Here is a 21,891-nt window from a genome sequence, read left to right as displayed (position 1 = left end):
ATGGGTCATCAGATTGTTGTCTCCAGACAATGTTTCAGGTCAACTGAGTTAATCTATTTAGTCTCACAAAAGTATACAGATTTCCATGGTCCCAAGTTACTATCGATCCCATCAATCTCTCTGCATGCTCTAATTTGTCAGTGTGTGTGTGCCTGTGTGTGTGTTTGTGCACGCTGGTGCGTCCATCATTGCATACGTACGTGTGTGTGTGTGTGTGTGTGTGTGTGTGTGTGTGTGTGTGTGTGTGTGTGTGTGTGTGTGTGTGTGTGTGTGTGTGTGTGTGTGTGTGTGTGTGTGTGTGTGTGTGCATTCCTGTGGGGCATGAGTTAATGTGTGACAGTCCCAGCCCATAGCAGCAGACCACCAGACCAGAGTCATGATAACCTGGAGAACATCTGCTAAACTCACTGGCAGATCAACTCACACACCAGCTGGGACAACAACACCAAGCTAAGGTAGGTAAGGAATAGTGTTTGTGTGTGTGCATTGTTGCCTCATATATTTCAAGTACTATCCTAGTTCTGTCACCTCTGTGAGGTTATTTCCATTTGTTTATTACAAGAAAAGTTTGTTGTTGTTGTGGACTTATCGTCTCATTCACTCTCATTCTGAGAAGTGTAGACCTCATTTCACCAGTCATGTGGTTAGATTAATGAGTCACAAGCTGTGAGAGAGAGAAAAAGTAACAGAGCGAGGGGGGGAGAGAGGGGTGTAGTGAGTAAGAGGGGGTCAAGTAAAAGTCAAATACACAAAAGTATGTGGACACCCCTTCAAATTAGTGGATTTGGCCACACCCGTTGCTGACAGGTGTATAAAATCGAGCACACCGCCATGCAATCTCCATAGACAAACATTGGCAGTAGAATGGCCCCGTACTGAAGAGCTCAGTGACTTTCAATGTGGCACCGTCATAGGATTTTCAACAAGTCAGTTTGTCAAATTTCTGCTCTGCTAGAGCTAATCTGGTAAACTGTAAATGCTGTTATTGTGAAGTGGAAACGTCTAGGAGCAACAACGGCTCAGCCGGGAAGTGGTAGGCCACACAAGCTCACAGAACGGGATCGGCGAGTGCTGAAGCGTGTAGTGCGTACAAATCATCTGTCCTCAATTGCAAAACTCACTACTGAGTTCCAAACTGCCTCTGGAAGCAACTTCAGCACAATAACTGTTCGTCAGGAGCTTCATGAATTGGGTTTCCAATGGAGGAGCAGCCGCACACAAGCCTAAGATCACCATGCGCATTGCCAAACTTTGGCTGGAGTGGTGTAAAGCTCACCGCCATTGCACTCTGGAGAAGTGGAAACGCGTTCTCTGGAGGGATGAATCACGCTTCACCATCCGTCAGCCCGACGGACGAATCTGGGTTTGGCAGATACCAGGAGAACGGTACCTGCACGAATGCATAGTGCCAACTGTAAAGTTTGGTGGAGAAGGTCTGGGGCTGTTTTCATGGTTCGGACTAGGCCCCTTACTTCCAGTGAAGGGAAATCTTAACGCTACAGCATACAATGGCATTCTAGATGATTCTGTGTTTCCAACTTTGTGGCAACAGTTCGTTGAAGGCCCTTTCTTGTTTCAGCATGACAATGCCCCTGTGCACAAAGTGAGGTCCATACATAAATGGTTTGTCGAGATCGGTGTGGAAGGACTTGACTAGCTTGCACAGAGCCCTGGCCTCAACCCCAGGGAACACCTTTGGGATGAATTGGAATGCCGACTGCGAGCCAAGCCGAATCGCCCAATATCAGTGCCTGACTTCACTAATGCTCTTGTGGCTGAGTGTCACAATCGTTATATAAATAATCAGACCAAGGCGCAGCGGGAGTAGAGTTCCACATATTTATTATAGTGAACCTTCAAAACAACAAAGAATTAACGAACGTGCAGTACGTAGCGCACATAGGCACTAAAGAAAACAATATCCCACAACAGAGGTGGGAAAAGGGACACACTAAGTATGATCCCCAATTAGAGGCAACGATATTCAGCTGCCTCCAATTGGGAACCATACTCACACACCAACATAGAACTATAATAACTAGAAAACCCCCTAGTCACGCTCTGACCTATTACACCATAGAGAACCCCGAGGGCTCTCTATGGTCAGGGCGTGACACTGAGTCCCCACAGCAATGTTCCAACATCTAATGGAAAGCTTTCCCAGAAGAGTAGAGGCGGTTATTGCAGCAAAGGGGGGACCAACTCCATATTAATGCCCATGATTTTGGAATGCGATGTTAGACGAGCAGGTGTCCACATACTTTGGGCCATGTAGTGTATATTGGGAAGTGTAGTTGTATGTGAGGAAAAAGGACCAAATAGTTGAGACGGAAAAGGTTAAATGCTTCTGGGGGAATGTTTGAAATGCTGTAACTGTATTAAAATAAATGGGACTTTAAAAGGGGATTTGGTGATTTTGGTAATGAGGCTCTTTATCTATTTCCCCAAAGTCAGATGAACTTATGGATACCGTTTTTATGTCTCTGTGTCCAGTATAAAGGAACTTAGAGGTTGTTTTGCGAGCCGATGCTAACTAGAGTTGGCGCAATGACTGTAAGTCTATGGGTATGCTAACAGATACACATAGACGTCCAGTCATTGAAATGACTTTCATCTTAAGTGCGGGTAGGTAGGACCTTTAATGTAATAGTTTCTACATTGTGTAGTCTCTGGAGAGTTGTCCTATTAGTCATGTGTATTTCTTTATGTTCAGAACCTCAACTGTAACTGGTGCGCATAACAATTCTGTAAAATAGTTTTTATCTTCAAAAAACATTCCTAGAATTAGGAGTAGAGTGAATAGATAAGGAGAAAACGCTGAAGAGCTTTTCCCCTCAATTTTTGGTTTCTCTTCTCTGTCAAAAAACCTTTGGTAGAGATACACACAGACACACATAACACACATCAAACATCACATGCTCGTACACAGCAATATACAGTCATTCACATAAAAGTGTAAACAGGCACTTGTAAGGTACTTTTTTCATTAGGGGCACCAGCGTGGTCAAACTGTTTGAAAGTTGGCAACTCACTTCCTTACAGCAGGAAGTGACAATGAGAGAGTGTGTGCTTGAGAGAGAGGGAGAGAGAGAGATTTATTCATGTTGATTTATTTTCCCTTTTGTACTTTTATTTGCACATTGTTACAACACTGTATATAAACATAATATGACATGTGAAATGTCTTTATTCTTTTGGAACTTCTGTGAGTGTAATGTTTACTGTTCATTTTTATTGTTTATTTCACTTTTGTTTATTATATACTTCACTTGCTTTGGCAATGTTAACATGTGTTTCCCATGCCAATAAAGCCCTTGAATTGAATTGACAATAGGCTGACCTGGCTCTCAAGAGAAGACAGACTATGTGCACACTGCCCACAAAATGAGGTGGAAACTGAGCTGCACTTCTGAACCTCCTGCCAAATGTATGACCATATTAGAGACACATATTTCCCTCAGATTACACAGACCCACAAAGAATTTGAAAACAAATCCAATTTTGAAAAACTCCCGTATCTATTGAGTGGAATACCACAGTGTGCAATCACAGAAGCAAGATTTGTGACCTGTTTGCCACAAGAAAAGGGCAACCAGTGAAGAACAAACACCATTGTAAATACAATCTATATTTATGTTTATTTATTTTATTGTATTTGAACTATTTGCACATCATTACAACACTGTATATAAACATAATATGACATTTGAAATGTCTTTATTATTTTGGAACTTTTGTAAGTGTAATGTTTACTGTTCATTTTTCGTTGTTTATTTCACTTTTGTTTATTATCTATTTCACTTGCTTTGGCAATGTACACATGTGTTTCCCATGCCAATAAAGCCCTTAAAATTGAATTGAGAGTGAGAAAAAGGAGAGAGAGATAGAGGGCGAGAGAGAAGAAAATAGAGAGGAGAGAGAGAACTGGTGTAGGGATAGAAGAAGACAACTTGAAGAAGACAACTTGAAGTCACACTTGCCGACAGCATTTTCACACGTTTGTGCTAAAATGTGTCTCCCTCTCTAACAATCAATCGAGAGACACAGAGCGGGAGAGGGAAAGAGGGACGGTGGGAGAGAGAGAGAGCAAGAACAAGAGAATGAGAAAGCAACAGTAGTGTCTAAAAATGCAGCTGCTCTCTGTCCCTTTACTTTCTCACTTTCTCTTTCAGAGTTTGTAGCTGTTGAAAGCAGAGCGATAACTTGGCTGTGTATCGTGCGTTGAAGACGGACCCTGTTGAGGTGTGGTATGTCTATCTTATCTTATAACTGTGGTACAGCTTAGCCGCTTTTAACAGAAACCTGTGAAGTCTGTAGCCGGGGGGAAAAAAGGTCAGCTACTAAAATGATTGTTGAAACTTAGGTTGAAACTCGAAAGTGCTGAATCAGAAACCATGTTGGTACACTTTAGTTGGATTCTTCTGTTGGTTTCTCCAACATGCTGACATAACATAGCAGAGCAATGTCATCTGTTCTAAAAGGAGAAGTGATGTGGTTTCCGGTTGCTTTCGAAACATAGGACACATCAAGTGCGTGTCTTAACTCAACTGACTTCTCCAAAGTTAGGCTTTGGCGTTTGCTCGATAAAGCTGTGGTCTCCGATTGGGCGTCTCGTAAGGGAGCTTCAGCCATTGGCCATGTTTTCTCCCAAAAGTGTCAGTACAAGCCATGCCCCAGGAGAACACTATCTACTGAGGGAATATTCATCAAATGTTCTCATTTCAATGTCTTTGTTTTGCATCACACTGGAATGTGCAGCTTGCTTGCTGTAATCTTATCACTCACTTCATGTACTGTGTATACGTCACACGCATATCTGACAACCTACGGCACATGGGACAACTAGGAAGTGGTGTTGTAATCAGACCAAGCATCTGTCTGCTCGAGCAACGGATGTAGCCTGGTCCGAGATCTATTTGTGGAGGCTTGCCAACTCCTACAATGACTAAGAGTTGGCAAGCCTGCACAAATAGATCTGGGACCAGGCTAACGGAACTGTGTTGCTGTGGTCAGATGCACTGTGTATTTCTCGCTGACGCTCAGGGCCGTTCACGCACTTACTCATTTCCTCTGATTTACGGTTCCAGGGATCTTGATTCAACTGTATGACTGTTTTTGCTCGTTCAGGGTCTCGTCATCATGGATGAGATGGAGGACAAGACTTCTGTGCGTTCAGACGAGAGTGATGTTGAAGCGGACCTAAGACAATCATCCAAGATCCAGCCAGAAAACAGAGGAACATCTAGATGGAAGAATGGTGCGTAGTAACGTAGTTGTCAAATTGTACTATGGGTAAAAGTCTGATCATGCAAAATATGGTCTTTGTCAAATAAATATTCTTGGTTTGTTTCTCTTCCTTGTTCTATTTTTTCCCTCTTGGTAAGTTTTTGGGATAAACCAACCCTTTTCACAATGTCCCACTTTATTTATTTACCCTTAATACCTTTATTATTATTTCTCAATGTTTTGACTCTCTCTCCTTTTTCATCACTGTTAAAATCTCTGTCAGAATATGTTATTGTCAAAATTAACACTCTCCCTGCCTCTCTCTCTCCCTCCTCTCTCTCCTACCGTCTCTCTCTGCCCCTCTCCCCTCTCTTTCCCCCCTTTCTCTTCTCCAGGTCAGTGTGTGCTGGCAGTACCAACCTCCTCCATGCTGAGCCCCAGGTTTGATCTGTCGCTCTGCAGGGCTCTGCTGGAGAGGGACGGCTTCCAGGTCAGTGCACACACACATACACACAAACACACACTCTCTCCCTCTCTCTGGGTGCCCACTGGCAATTTTTATTCTCATCAAATGTCAAGCAGCCTGTCCACTTGTGTGGGGAGCTTGAACTAAACTCAGCAAAAAAAAGAAACGTCCTCTCACTGTCAACTGCGTTTAACTCAACATTTGTAAATATTTGTATGAACATAACAAGATTCAACAACTGAGACATAAACTGAACAAGTTCCACACACATGTGACTAACAGAAATTGAATGATGTGTCCCTGAACAAAGGGGAGGTCAAAATCAAAAGTAACAGTCAGTATCTGGTGTGGCCACCAGCTGCATTAAGTACTGTAGTGTTGCCAGTTCTTGCTGTGAGATGTTACCCCACTCTTCCACCAAGGCACATGCAAGTTCCCGGACATTCCCTAGCCCTCACCCTCCGATCCAACAGGTCCCAGACGTGCTCAATGGGATTCAGATCTGGGATCTTTGTTGGCCATGGCAGAATACTGACATTCCTGTCTCGCAGGAAATCACGCACAGAACGAGCAGTATGGCTGGTGGCATTGTCATGCTGGAGGGTCATGTCAGGATGAGCCTGCAGGAAGGGTACCACATGAGGGAGGAGGGTGTCTTCCCTGTAACGCACAGCGTTGAGATTGCCTGCAATGACAACAAGTTCAGTCCGATGATGCTGTGACACACTGCCCCAGACCATGACGGACCTTCCACCTCCAAATCGATCCTGCTCAAGAGTACAGGCCTCGGTGTAACGCTCATTCCTTCGACGATAAATGCAAATCCGACCATCGCCCCTGGTAAGACAAAACCGCCACTCATCAGAGAAGAGCATTTTTTGCCAGTCCTGTCTGGTCCAGCGATGGTGGATTTGTGCCAGTGATGTCTGGTGAGGACCTGCCTTACAACAGGCCTACAAGCCCTCAGTCCAGCCTCTCTCAGCCTATTGCGGACAGTCTGTGCACTGATGGAGGGATTGTGCGTTCCTGGTATAACTCGGTTGTTGTTGCCATCCTGTACCTGTCCCGCGGGTGTGATGTTCGGATGTACCGATCCTGTGCAGGTGTTACACGTGGTCTGCCACTGCGAGGACGATCAGCTGTCCATCCTTTCTCCCTGTAGCGCTGTCTTAGGCGTCTCAGTACGGACATTGCAATTTATTGCCCTGGCCACATCTGCAGTCCTGCAGGCCTCCTTGTAGCATGGCTATGGCACGTTCACGCAGATGAGCAGGGACCCTGGGCATCTTTCTTTTGGTGTTTTTCAGAGTCAGTAGAAAAGCCTCTTTAGTGTCCTAAGTTTTCATAACTGTGACCTTAATTGCCTACCGTCTGTAAGCTGTTAGTGTCTTAACGATCGTTCCACAGGTGCATGTTCATTAATTGTTTATGGTTCATTGAACAAGCATGGGAAAAAGTGTTTAAACCTTTTGCAATGAAGATCTATGAAGTTATTTGGATTTTTATGAATTATCTTTGAAAGACAGGGTCCTGAAAAAGGGACGTTACTTTTTTTGCTGAGTTTAAATTAACTAGTTATCGCACTTCCTCTATCAGACTGTTTTATGTCTCACCAAAATATAGGCCAACTGTTATTTCATCAATCTGAAAAGTTTTCATGAAGAAAAACGTGCTAAAGCCACAATCTTGAATTTGTGTGTCAGCAAACAGCACCCCCAAAACTTAATTTGCTAGGCTGGAGAAATGCAAGCAAATTCATTGATAAAGTTTTGCATGCCATGACTTGGTCCATGATATCAACATGATAGTTAAACATATTTTTAAGCTATAGGCAAGAGTTTGTTTAAAATAGACTTAAACGAAATCAAAATATAAACCATGGAGTGAGGCCGCGATTCCAGCCCCTTTTTCCAGCCCCTTTTCGGCTATGCACCTTTTAAAGGCAATGTTTCCGTGTTCGCAGAGACAAACGCCGTCGGGTCTATCAGAAATGACTTCCCAGATCGGAACGAATCCCAGCCTATCCTTATATTTTGGGTTATGATGGGGTAAGACCGCTGTACTACGCTCATGAAGCATTTCTAAGTTATATTCTTAAAAATCAGCATACAGTGTCTATTCATTTAAATAAAGATTGAACCGCAGTTAATGTTGAAAATTTTACCTCAAGTCAAAGTTGTTGGCCAAAACATCACATCCAGTGTGTGTTTTTCGTGTCAAAAGCCCTGTACCAAAACATGGCACAGGAATTATGAGAAGAATACATCTCCAGAGGTGATATGACTTCTGGGTTGCGTGGCAATACCCCCTTATCTAGACTGTCTGTAGTGATGGTTTTGGAGCCGAGTGGCTGCGTTGCCAAATTCTCTGGACACCTCTTCCCGATAGCTAAAGAACCAACCCTTCTGCGCATGTGCAGGATTTGTTTGGCTGCCCAGAGAACAGGTCACACTGGACAATTTCAATGATGAATGGAGAAGGGAAGGTGTCCGGGGGGGTGGAACTGGGGCAGAACGAGGCGATTACCTTTGGTCTCTCAGCATCAGCCCTTTTGAGCACAGGGAAGTGAGAAATAACATTTTCTCTTATATCTCTTTGAATTCGTTTTTGTTAGGTTCTGGAGTGAAATTTACAGATTAAACAGCTTTGGTAAAGGCTGAGGTTAATAGTACATTCATATAACATTTACTCTGAGATAGTGGATGTGTCACGTCTGTACATGATCCGCCTATGACATGATGCCCACCAGCCAAACCTTCCTTCTGCAAATTAGATAAAAGGACAGGACCCACTGCAGCCCAGCATGCCTACCTGCCTACCAGCCCAACCAGAACCATGTTTGTGTTCCTCTGTGTTGTCTCTATCTTAAGCCTTGCTTTGGGTGCTGAACATGACACTCCTGACCAGGGTGAAGAGCTATCCCAAAAATCCTGCCTCATGGGCTGGTACGACTTTAATGGATGCTGCTATAAGTACAATTCCACACGACTGGACTGGGCAGCCACTGAGTCATACTGTGTGATTTACATTTACATTTAAGTCATTTAGCAGACGCTCTTATCCAGAGCGACTTACAAATTGGTGCATTCACCTTATGATATCCACACATGGTATTGCATTTTTATTTAATTTTTTTAATTTTTTATTTTATTTAACTAGGCAAGTCAGTTAAGAACAAATTCTTATTTTCAATGACGGCCTAGGAACAGTGGGTTAACTGCCTGTTCAGGGGCAGAACGACAGATTTGTACCTTGTCAGCTCGGGGATTTGAACTTGCAACCTTTTGGTTACTAGTCCAACGCTCTAACCACTAGGCTACCCTGCCACCCCAGGGAGCAAACTTGGAACACCAGTTCATCAAAACCCTAATCAAGACTTTCGACCCTTTAGAGTTCTACACCTGGATCAGGTTGTCTGAGATAGTTAGGGAGGGGCAGGGTCAGATAATGCAGGGTCCCTGGGCCCAGACCCGTGGGGGGCCCAAGAGGCAGCAAAACATTTTTAAAAGTATATATACAGTACCCGTCAAAGGTTTGGACTTTGGAGTTTTTCTTTACTTTGACTGTTTTCTACATTGTAGAATAATAGTGAAGACATAAAAACTATGAAATAACACATATGGAATCATGTTGTAACCAAAAAAGTGTTTAACAAATCAAAATATATTTTATATTTGAGATTCTTCAAAGTACCCACCCTTTGCCACAGCTTTGCACACTCTTGGCATTCTCTCAACCAGTATCACCTGGAATGCTTTTCCAAAAGTCTTGAAGGAGTTCCCACATATGCTGAGCACTTGTTGGCTGCTTTTCCTGCTTTTTTTCATCTGATGCAGCACTCCATCACTCTCCTTCTTGGTCAAATAGCCCTTACACAGCCTGGATGTGTGTTGGGTCATTGTCCTGTTGAAAAACTAATTATAGTCCCACTAAGTGCAAACCAGATGGGATGGCGTATTGCTGCAGAATTCTGTGGTAGCCACAGCATTTTTACCTAGTGGGGAAAAAGTCAGAGTGGCTTGAGTGGGACCAAGAAAAGCAAAGTACAGAAAATGGCGGGTCGTGTATCAGAGGACGCATGGCTCTCGACCTTTGCCTCTCCCGAGTCCGTACGGGAGAGGCGAAGGTAAGAATTTAAACAAAAAATGCCCAAACTGACTGTTATTTGATTTATTCATTTTTTGGGTACTTTTTACCCCTTTTTTCTCCCCAATTGGTAGTTACAGTCTTGTCCCATCACTGCAACTCCCGTACGGACTCGGGAGAGGCGAAGGTCGAGAGCCATGCGTCCTCTGAAACCACGACCCGCCAAGCTGCACTGCTTCTTGACACACTGCTCGCTTAACCCGGAAGCCTGCCGCATCAATGTGTCAGAGGAAACACTGTACAGCTGGCGACTGAAGTCAGCATGCATGCGCCCGGCCCACCACAAGGAGTCGCTAGAACGCGATTGGACAAGGACACCCCGGCCGACCAAACCCTCCCATAACCCGGACGAGGCTGGGCCAATTGTGCGCTGCCTCATGGGTCTCCCGGTCGCGGCCGACTGCGACACAGCCTGGGATCGAACCCAGGTCTGCAGTGATGCCTCTAGTACTGCGATGCAGTTCCTTAGACCGCTGTGCCACTCGGGAGGTCCCACTGGTTATTGTTCTGTGCAACACATAGACACAAAGGACAATGACAACCAAAAGGCCTGCGATCGCACATACGAGATATCAACCCATTGGCAGAGTGGGTGCCTTGTGCTGCACATATTCTGAATTTGGTTGGGGTAAGTACTGTGAACTACTGCCTTGAGACAGATTCGTTTTTCACATTTGTGCCGTCAATATTTAACTTTTGCTCCAAATCCACTTGGCGATGGCAGATTGGGTTCACAACCAAATGAAAACAGTTGAATAGCTACACGCAAATCTCTTTCCGGTATGAGGTGGTCTGCCCATGCACATGCCTCATAAGCATTATGCCTCAATTATGCAAATGTTAGTCTCTTCTAGAAATATCTGAGGACGAAAATCTAACTCTTGCACGCTTAACAAGGCTCTGACGCTCTCTACCCAAATGGATAAACTTAAAATAGCTTTTTACTTCCAAAGTTTTCAGAATGCAAGCGCTGCACTTCAGGCAGTCCAACTGGACCTGTCTAGCGCTGTTCCTTTCGTGGCCCCCTTGAGAGATTTTGTTTCTGGGCTCCGGGATCAGTATGATAGCTTTGAGGCAAAAGGAAAGGACATGTCACCGCTTTACAAACCTGACACACAATGACATAGACGACGCAAAAAAAAACATGCTGATGAGTCGTAAGAGGCAGAGCCTGACGTCGTTTATCAATGACAGGTCAGCAGAAATTTACCGGCGGTAAATTTGTTGTGATTGACACACTTATTGACACACTTAAGTTGGATAGGAGGTATAAGTCATACAAAGAGCTAAACAACTGCTTTGGTTTTTTAACAATAGTTTCCTCACAAAACCTACATTCATCTGCACTTAACCTTCAGATGAAATGTCAATCTGACTTGCAACATGCTTTTCCAGATGAAATGGTCCAGTTTAAAGAATTTATTTAAAAAAGTGACAAAAACACATATGCCAGGGCATTGCTTCACACGTTGAGACAGAGGAATATACAAGCAGTTTTCCAATGTTGGCATTACCTTGCAAATATTATTGACTTTACCTCTTACCAAAGCTGGTTCTTGTCAATAACAGACTCAATTCAGATTAGAATCACATTTGGCAGCAATTACAGCCGTGAGTCTTTCTGGGTAATTATAAGAGCTTTCCACAAGTGAATTATGCAATTATTCTTTTGAAAATTCTTCAAGCTCTGTCAAATTGTTTGTTGATCATTACTAGACAACCATTTTCAGATCTTGCCATAGATTTTCAAACAGATTTAAGCCAAAACTGTAACTCAGGAACATTCACTGTCTTCTAGGTAAGTAACTCTTGTGTAGATTTGGCCTAGTGTTTTAGGTTATTGTCCTGCTGAAAGGTGAATTAATCTCCCAGTGTGTGGTGGAAAGCAGACAGAACCAGGTTTTCTAAGATTTTGTGTGTGCTTAGCTCCATTCTGTTTCTTTTTGTTATCCTAAAAAACTCCCCAGTCCTTAAGGATTACAAGCATACCCATAACATGATGCAGCCACCACTATGCTTGAAAGATATGGAGAGTGGTACTCAGTCATGTGTACCAATGTGGACTTTCCCCAAACATAACACTTTGTATTCAGGACAAAAATTAAATTGCTTTGCCAACAGGATGCATGTTTTGAAAAATTGCTTTGCAAACAGGATGCATGTTTTGAAAAATATATATATTCTGTACAAGATTCCTTCTTTTCACTCTGTCAATTAGGCCTAGGTTAGTATTGTGGAGTAACTACAATTCTCAGTTTTCTCCTATCACAGACATTATAAACTATTTTAAAGTCACCACTGGCCTCATGGTGAAATCCCTGAGCGGATTCCTTCCTCTCCAGCAACTGAGTTAAGGTCACTGTATATTTGTAGTGACTGGGTGTATTGATACACCACCCCAAGTGTAATTATTAACTTCACCACTCAAAGGGATATACAATGTTTTTTAAATAATTATGTCACACACACTTTTACAAACTTTTGACCACCCACATCCCTGACACATATTGCAGGTCAATAAAGTATTTTCCCCCCTGATCTTATTCCCTTATCTTGTTTATTTTGTGGAATGCATTTTGGTAAAGTATGAAGGCCATTGCATGGAAAATTACATTTAAAATACATTATTACCATGTATTCACTGTTTGGTTCATTTGGTTTCTCCACTGTAGATTCCTGTAGCAGACTTTGAGACACCTCTAGACATAGCACTGGATGTGCCATCGGTCAGGAGATACCTGTTCCTTAACTCTTCTCTCTTCCACTTCATCATGGCACCGGTAGGGTCCCTCAAAGTCTTGATTAATAACACAAGGGTCTTCCTTTTTTTTTTTTTTTTACATCCATTACATTATTCACAATAGTGTCCAGTATCTGTTGATCTCCTACACTATCTGGGTGTCTTCTACTAATGTGTCCTGTAGTTGTTCAGAGTTAGTTTTTGTATGTTTAGTTTATACTGTGTATCATTTTATCTCCCCTCCAGATTCTATTTGTGGTGATATGGTGTGCTGTGTTCTCCACTCTTCATATGTATCTCTCGGTCGCTGACTGGGTCCTCTGCCTGTCTGTCAGTCTGGTCTCCATCTTCCTCACCACATTCATCATCGTCATCCTCCACTATAGTAACAAGGAGGTGGGTGTTCAATCTGTTTATCAGTCTGACAGCACTTAATGTTTTACTGCTTTGGGCTAAAGTAGGGTCATACAGAGGGTTTCTTGGTAGTCTTAAACACATCTACTTTGAAGCAAAAGTATACACCTGACACACATGGTTATGGGCTTAACAAACACCTTGTCAGATATAGAATTTAAATGTATTACATTTTGAGTTTGCATCGCAATTACACTTTACAGTGCATTCATTAAGTATTCAGACACCTTCATTTTTCCCACATTTTGTTAAGTTACACACAGCCTTATTCTAAAATGGATTAAATCGTTTTCCCCCCCTTATCAATCTAAACACAAATGAAAATATCACTGGAGTCATTGCAAATACATTTTTTGCCACTTGTGTAGCCTACCTGGAGCTGGTTAACCAATTTAATAAATAGCCAAAATAACTTCTGTTTATTGTTATTTTAGCCTTATGTTATTATGCAATTATTAATAGGCATGTTTAATTCATTAAAGTGAAAGTTATCAAAGCTCTATCGCAATTGCCGTTCTGTTGTTAGAACGCGTTAGATTGACGGTAACAGTAGTCAAATTAGGCTTCAGGTAAAACATTTTTAAAAAGTTTTTAAAACACTGGCTGTTGTTGACAAGCATATTTAGTCCATGTAAATATTATTCATATTAAATTCAGTGATTGAAATTATGACCGCATCCTCAGTAGCCTATTCAGGCAGGCTATTGGGAGAAACAAGCATGTCTAACCTCGAAATCGCCTAGCTATTCATTTGAATACATTTTTCTGTTAATTTGAACTAAGCGAGCTGCTAAATCGTTCAGTTTACATCTTGCCTACATCTTGTCTAGGCTACTGTAGACTATCTGAAATGAGATGTAGGCCTATCAGGGGCTATAGGCATCCTGCCTTTATCTAAGCAAACCATGGCAAAGTTGAATTACAATTATAAACCCAGATTTCAGTCTGTAGCTTATGCCTATTGAAATGACAAGTCAATCTCGCAAATAGGCCATTTATAATGGTTTGTAGTCTTAACATCTGGCACATAACAGCATTGCCAGAAAATAGGCCAACATTTGTTTTTTTATGTTTGTCTAAGTGTTTCTTGCTCATAGATTGAGATCCTCTGTCCAACTTTCATCACTCAAACTCTCCTGTCAGATTTATCTATAGTTATGCACATGCGCAAAGGGGATTTGTTTACAATTATAAACCTGATTCCAGCCCTGAATGCTGATTGGCTCAAAGCTGTGGTATATCAGACCATATACCATGGGAATGACAAAGCATTTTTTTTTTACTGTTCTAATTATTTTGGTAGCCAGTTTATAATAGCAATAAGGCACCCCGGAGGTTTGGTTTGTGGTATATCAAATCAAATTTTATTGGTCACATACACATGATTAGCAGATATTGCGGGTGTAGCGAAATGCTTGTGCTTCTAGCTCTGACAGTGCAGTAATATCTAACAAGTAATATCTAACAAACTACACAACATATACCCAATACAGACAAATCTAAGTAGGAATGAATTAAGACTATATACATATGGACGAGCGATGTCAGTGCGGAACAGACTAAGATCCAGTAGAATAGTATAGAAAAACAGTATATACATATGAGATGAGTAATGCAAGATATGTAAGCGTTATTAAGTGACTAAGATACTGTAGAAAAGTATAAAATACAGTATATACATATGAGATGAGTAATGGCAGATATGTAAACATTACTAAAGTGACTAGTGTTACATTCCTTAAAGTGGCCAGTGATTCCTAGTCTATGCCTATAGGCGGCAGCCTCTAATGTGCTAGTGATGGCTGTTTAACAGTCTGATGGCCTTCAGCTAGAAACTGTTTTTCATTCTCTCGGTCCCAGCCTTGATGCACCTGTACTGACCTCGCCTTCTGGATGATAGCGGGGTGAACAGGCAGTGGCTCGGGTGGTTGATGTCCTTGATGATCTTTTTGGCCTTTCTGTGACATCAGGTGCTGTAGGTGTCCTGGAGGGCAGGTAGTTTTACCCCGGTAATGCGTTGGGCAGACCGCATCACCCTCTGGAGAGCCTTGCGGTTGCGGGCGATGCAGTTGCCGTACCAGGCGGCGATACAGCCGGACAGGATGCTTTCAATTCTGCGTGTGAGGGTTTTAGGTGACAAGCAACATTTCTTTAGCCTCCTGAGGTTGAAGAGGCTCAGTTGCACCGCCTTCACCACACTGTCTGTGTGGGTGGTCCATTTCAATTTGTCAGTGATGTGTACGCAAAGGAACTTGAAGCCTTCCACCTACTCCACTGTGCTCCCGTCGATGTAGATAGGGGGGTGCCCCCTCTGCTGTTTCCTGAAGTCCACGATCATCTCCTTTGTTTTGTTGAGTGAGAGGTTGTTTTCCAGGCTCCACACTCCCAGAGCCCTCACCTCCTCCCTGTAGGCTGTTTCGTCATCGTTGGTAATCAAGCCTACTACAGTTGTGTCGTCTGCAAACTTGGCCACGCAGTCATGGGTGAACAGGGAGTACAGGAGGGGGCTGAGCACGCACCCTTGTGGGGCCCCAGTGTTGAGGATCAGCGGAGTGGAGGTGATGTTTCCTACCTTCACCACCTGGGGGCGGCCCGTCAGGAAGTCCAGGACCCAGTTGCCAGGGCAGGGTTCTGACCCAGGGCCTTGAGCTTGATGATGAGCTTGGAGGGAACTATGGTGTTGCATGCTGAGCTATAGTCAATAAACAGCATTCTTACATAGGTATTCCTCTTGTCCAGATGGAATAGGGCAGTGTGCAGAGTGATGGCGATTGCATCGTCTGTAGATCTATTGGGGAGGTAAGTTAATTGAAGTGGGTCTAGGGTGGCAGGTAAGGTAGAGGCGATATGATCCCTGACTAGTCTCTCAAAGCACTTCATGATGACAGAGGTGAGTGCTACGGGGTGATAATCATTAAGTTCAGTTACCTTTGCCTCCTGGGTACAGGAACAATGTTGAAACATGTGGGGACAGCAGACTGGGATAGGGAGAGATTGAATATGCCCATAAACATACCAGCCAGCTGGTCTGTGCAAGATGGCGCCGACGGAGATGGCAGCATCGCGACTAGCTCTTAGAAAACGTTGCAGTATTTAGTTTATGTACTTTTTTTTACATTATTAGCTCAGGAAATGTTTTGTGTCATTACATACAGCCAGGAAGAACTATTGAATAATAGAGCGGCAGTAACATAACTACCAGCATTACGACCAGGAATACGACTTCCCTGGAGCAGATCCTTTGTTCACTCTCCCCTCTCACTCCCCACATTGCCGGCGGCTGTGTTTCATGATTAACGACTCATGGTGTAATTCTAGGAACATACAGGAACTCAAGTCATTTTGTTCACCCGACCTAGAATACCTCACAATTAAATGCAGACCATATTATCTCCCAAGAGAATTCTCCTCCGTCATCACCACGGCCGTTTACAGCCCACCTTAAGCCGAAACCTTGACGGCCCTCAAAGAACTTCAAATGGACTTTATGCAAACTGGAAACCACATATCCTGAGGCTGCATTTATTGTAGCTGGGGATTTTAACAAAGCAAATCTGAGGACTAGGATGCCAAAATTCTATCAACATATTGACTGCCCTACTCGCACTACTAAGACTCTCAACCATTGCTATTCAAACTTGCGGGGTGCTTACAAGGCCCTCCCCCACCCTCCTTTCTGCAAATCTGACCATGACGCCATCTTGCTCCTCCCATCCTAAAGGCAGAAACTCAAACAGGAAGTGCACTGCTTTGTACTATATGGCCAATATACCACGGCTAACGGCTGTATCCAGGCGTCATGCTTAAGAACAGCCCTTAGCCGTGGTTTATTGGCCATATACCATACCTCCTTGTGCCTTATTGCTTAAATGAGATAGCAGTCAAAAAAGGTAAATCGACATCCATAGCAGTCAAATGAGCTAAATCGACTTCCAAAGCAGTCAAACGAGCTAAATCGACTTCCAAAGCAGTCAAACGAGGTAAATCGACTTCCATGGCAGTCAAACGAGATAAATCAACATCCATAGCAGTCAAATGAGGTAAATAGACATCCATTGATGGAAAATGATCTGGCGAGTTTAATAAGGGCAAATTGTCTTTTCTCTTGAGACATATTCAAATTCCTTTATTACGTCATGTCCTAGCTCGCAATACTTATTATTTTGAGGAAAACTAAATTTGCTTCTAACGTCATACAGGTTACTACGATATTCCTTATTTGGCTCAATAGCATTATGGAAAAAGGTTAATTGTATAAATATGGCAACTCTTTTCTTGCTGTATAAAAATACAATTGGTCTAGTTTTCAGGCTTTTTGGGTGGGTTTTGAGTGGGCATTGGTCAGAAATTTCACATGCAACACTGTTGTCTGAGCAGTACACCCTAAGTCACTGCATAGGGAGGGATACTCATACATGCTATATTATGATACTTCAACCGAATAGGACAAGTTCTACATAGCTGGAAAGGTCAAAGACTGTAGAAACCGAATGTGCATAGGTGCTGCACAGAATATTTGCACATTTCCCCCAGAAATGGCCTAGCTAACACGTCAATACATTAGCATGAACCATTTTGGACTAATGTGAACGAGGCCATCTTTTCCGGTACATCTGAAAAGATGATCAAATGGTTGTGATGGAATAATTACATAATAACCATAGCCTCAATAAAAGGTAAGTCATTAAGTTTTTTTAACCAAAGGCTTATTGGTGGTTTATTGGATAACGTATTGTTGTGATCAAACCGAATGTGCATGGGTTTCAATGGCTGACATGTGAGCAGGGAAAATATATCATATGGATTTTTGGGCAAGGACATCTGCTCAATGATGAAAATGTAAATGAGCAGTGAGCAGCTGGTAATGTATGGCTCTGCTGACAGCTGGGGATTTATGACCTTGTGTTGGAGGGGAGCAAGGATAATAAAGATCTTAACTGGTGATTTGGCTGTCTGAGGGCCTGTTTGACATAGAAACACCTGATTTTCAGCAGTTTTGATTACAATTTAAATGAATTATGAAAAATATGAATGAAATCCCACTGCAGGAAAAGATAGTCTTAATGGGTAGCCTAATTATAAATTATCTTATTATCGATTATCTTTAATCGCAGTGCTAAAATTAGTGAGCTGTGGTAGCAACATAAATTATGCATCGATATTAATAGGAATACATCTGTGCTTGTGGAAGCAAATGAATAGACTACATAGATATGCCACACCAGAGGATTGTAGATAAATATTCAGACACTTTGAAACCTATGTGGTTCATTATTGAACACCATTGAACACCAGAGATATTGGACTGTAGTCTGAAAACAGTTTTAAGACCAAAAAACATTCACGTAGATCTTCCTACAGATAAACATCAACATTGACGTGCGACTCATCCAGGTGAATGAGAGGCTGAGCCAACATATGCTGCTGGTGGGCGTGGCTGACTGGGTGCAGAGCTGCACTGGGACTCTACAGGTAGGCTACAGTAACCTGCACATATAGGCAGCTCAATCTGAGATGGAAAACATTTTGTGTCAAACCTTTTTATCACACTCACTTTCTCGTAATCGAGGTTACTTCTAAATACCTTTACTGTTTTTTGTGGTATAAATCTAACCGCATCCATTGACCGATCATTACGACAAGACACTTTGAAGATATATATCGATGAATTGATTCTGTAGTTTAATTGAAATAGGACCTTTTATATCCTAATCAGACAGTAACAAATGTTCTGGCTCATAGGAAGTCAAAACAAAAAGGGAGGGACTTTATTAGCGGCATCAATCACTATCAACAGATACCTGAATGAGATGAATCCACAACAAGTCTACCCACTGGGCACAGACGTCAATTCAACGTCTATTCCACATTGGTTCAATGCAATTTCATTGAAATGACGTGTAAACAACATTGATTCAACCAGTGTGTGCCCAGGGGGTAGTGACCATAGACCCGCACCTTGAGTGTCACTAACGGAACACGGGAAATGATGTGCAGTACAGAAACTCCATATGCTAAATATTGTGTTGATCACTCTAGACCAAATATGAACTTTAGTCATCTAAACTGTCCTCATTACATTCATCCATCTGTCTCTGTTTGTTTGTCTCTAACTGTCTGTCTGCCTGCCTGCCTGTCTGTGTCTCGTCTCGCTCAGCTGTTCATTGTGTACTGGGATACGGCCCGCTGCTTGAGGACACTGACTGAAACTCTAGAGGAGATGAGCTTTGTCGGAGACGAGGCCCAGGTAGGTACATCATGATGTCACCATGTTCACTCTATTGATTTGTGTCTGTGTTCTCTTTGGCAAGGCTTTCAGTAGGGACATTCTGTTTCGGGAAGCCAATGGGATATAATGTGCATAGATCGATACTGACAAATCTCTTTGTACTGTTATAAGGAATTGTCTGAGCAAAATTGAAATGAAATTGGACATTGACAATAGGAGACGTTTGAGTATTACATATTGTGTTTTAGGCCTATCGGAGGGTTTTATTTGGTGTATATTGCCTTTCAATTGCCTCGTAAGGCAATCTTGTGATGATCACCATTCAGTGTTTCTGTGTTGCACTAGGAGACAATGCACTGTAACGGGTTCCCCTCACTTTTCACTCACTCCCTAGAAGAGACTCAAGAAGAGAATGTCCCACCTTGTCCTGGTGTCAGAGGTCATGACCCTTGACCCTGTGGCGGTGGGGTCAAGTGTTAATGAAGGTTCTGATGAGGAAAGGCCCCTCTTGATGAACGATGAGACTGGAGGCAGTACCTCAACCAGCCAGAGGGAGGACACCAAACTCACTACTAACTACATTTTGGTACCAGACCAAATACTACCAGCTCAGGTTAGTTAGACTGCTTTCAATAATACTTGTAATCTTATGTTACAATGTAGACCGCTCGCTAAAGGATTTTTCTTTAGTGCCTCATGTTGAACAAATGGTATTCCAGATTAGTGGAGGCTGGTGGAGGGAGAAATCTGGAGGACGGGCTCCAGCCACCACTGTTTAAGATATAGCCTACCTATAGACTGTAGCATGTGTTCAATACAGTATTACGAAGTCTCTGTTGTTATGTTATACTAACATATCCCTTTTTGCAGGCCAAAGCACTCCAACTTCTACTGACCTACGGTGCGGTGTATGTCAAGCTGTTGGTATCTGAAAAGCTGCCAAACTCCACACACCGCCCCCTACACCACAGGAGGAATCACTGCACCACTGCCTCCCTTTGTCTCTGTCAGTATATCAAAACCAAGGTCCTGGGATTATAAGACTGGGACACAGAAAAGCTGATGCGTTCCACTTTAAATAATATGTTACTGTAGGACAATAGAATATTTGCACTGACAATGTACAAGTCACGATTTAGTACCCACTTGTGTACATTTTGCATTAAAATTATACAAACAATAAATATATATCTTTAAGAGGTTTGTCCTTATGTAGACAGGGATATTAATTTACGGTACATGCTAAGACATTTTGGGAGTGCATTTAGATAAACAGGGCAAAGTATGAATAAGAATATGTTCTGAACTGACTTGCCTAGTTAAATAAAGGTTAAATAAATAAAAATAAAAACGATTTTGGGGAGATATAAAAAGAGAGAGTGGGGGCAAGCGTGAACAAATTCATTGATGCAGAGAAAGGATTAAGCTCAAGGGGTCAACATAAATCATTGGTCTTGGCTGACTGCACAGCTACACAGAAGGCGCATGTGGCACACAGTTTCATTCATTACCCATTGTTATTAATCAGCCTTGACGCAACTGCTGAGGTGATAGGCTCATAAGTATCCGGTGCTCGGCCCGATGACACAAACACACACAGTGAGCGACAGTGCAGGTCCGCTCAGGGGAGGCAGGGCGGTGTAGTGGAACAGAGATGCATGTTGCGACAGACCAAACGATCGCAGAGATGCTGGGTCGCTCTTCGGGAGGCTAAATGACCATCTGTGATCCTACAGACACGGTCTGGCCTAGTCCCACCACCTCCATCTCAGCGGAGGCTGGTGGGAGGAGCAATAGGAGGACGGGCTCATTGTAATGTGTGGAGTGGAAGGAATGGAACAGAGTCAAACGTGTTTGATACCGTTCCATTGATTTCACTCCAGCTACAATGAGCCCGTCCTTCTATAGCTCCTCCCACCAGATATTGAGTGATCGTCCATGTTCTGACAGTGAGAGAAAGAGACAGAGAGATACAGGGATGTAGGAATCCGGGCCAACTATAAATAAGCACCTAAGAGATGTAGGGAGTGGAAAGGCCACAGAGAGAGAGTGGGAGAGAGTGAAAGACAGAGAGCGAGATAGCTGTAGAGTACACATCACTGTTACCTACTCTTGCACAAAAAAAACATTTTATTCAAACAACTAAATTCATACACAACAGATGCATGTGTAATATCCATGAACAGAAATAAACCCCAAGAAAAGTACATGTACACTGTGTACACAGCCCATTTGAAAATGCCAATCCATTACGTTTACAAGCTCAGAGAAAAGGTATCAATACTGCAAAGAAGCAGTAGCATTTGCCCAGCCTGTCATCTTAAATGACATAGAACTGCTTCACAAAACAAGTATGTGGGGAGAGCACAGTGTAGATCTAAACACAACTAGATATGCTAGGAGTGAGCCTAAAAAGCATAAGAACATTCCATACCAATACTTATCTTGTATAGAGGTGAGTAACAGCACTACGGGTCACAGTACTGTGCTTACTTTGCACTCAACATATTTCTAGAACACTGTTATCAGAATAAGAACATTTTCTCCAAATACAAAATGTACATTATAAATATAGTAATGGTAATCAAATGTAAAAGGTGATTTCCATGTAACAGAATAATAACCATAGTAGTAATAATAATTGAATAATACTTTTGGAATAAAACGTCA

At 42.6% G+C, this 21,891-nt stretch overlaps 1 protein-coding gene across 2 annotated transcripts; it reads left to right on the top strand.

Moving 5' to 3' along the window:
* The first annotated feature begins 338 nt into the window (after positions 1-338).
* Positions 339-20,409, top strand: LOC120022464 (transmembrane protein 268-like). Of its 2 annotated transcripts, none has more exons than XM_038966382.1 (10): positions 339-455; positions 4,173-4,242; positions 5,128-5,257; positions 5,622-5,716; positions 12,511-12,618; positions 12,825-12,974; positions 18,354-18,464; positions 19,150-19,239; positions 19,616-19,834; positions 20,092-20,409. In XM_038966382.1, the coding sequence occupies exons 3-10, from the start codon at positions 5,140-5,142 to the stop codon at positions 20,260-20,262; spliced, it is 1,062 nt and encodes a 353-aa protein (XP_038822310.1). In that variant the 5' UTR covers positions 339-455; positions 4,173-4,242; positions 5,128-5,139; the 3' UTR covers positions 20,263-20,409. The 2 variants fall into 2 exon arrangements, with proteins under 2 accessions (XP_038822310.1, XP_038822311.1); XM_038966383.1 differs by having other exon boundaries at positions 4,173-4,247.
* Positions 20,410-21,891: the final 1,482 nt, after the last annotated feature.

Source organism: Salvelinus namaycush, chromosome 27 (assembly GCF_016432855.1).
Source record: "Salvelinus namaycush isolate Seneca chromosome 27, SaNama_1.0, whole genome shotgun sequence".
Classification (NCBI taxonomy): domain Eukaryota; kingdom Metazoa; phylum Chordata; class Actinopteri; order Salmoniformes; family Salmonidae; genus Salvelinus; species Salvelinus namaycush.
Note: the sequence above shows the minus strand (reverse complement) of the source record. Positions and strands in the feature narration are given on the sequence as shown.

Excerpts from the sequence above, each read along its gene's own strand:
- LOC120022464 (XM_038966382.1), top strand. The coding sequence starts at position 5,140 with ATGGATGAGATGGAGGACAAGACTTCTGTGCGTTCAGACGAGAGTGAT. Across the intron at positions 5,717-12,510 it reads TGGAGAGGGACGGCTTCCAG|ATTCCTGTAGCAGACTTTGA; the intron begins GTCAGTGCACAC and ends TCTCCACTGTAG. Across the intron at positions 12,619-12,824 it reads TCCACTTCATCATGGCACCG|ATTCTATTTGTGGTGATATG; the intron begins GTAGGGTCCCTC and ends TCTCCCCTCCAG.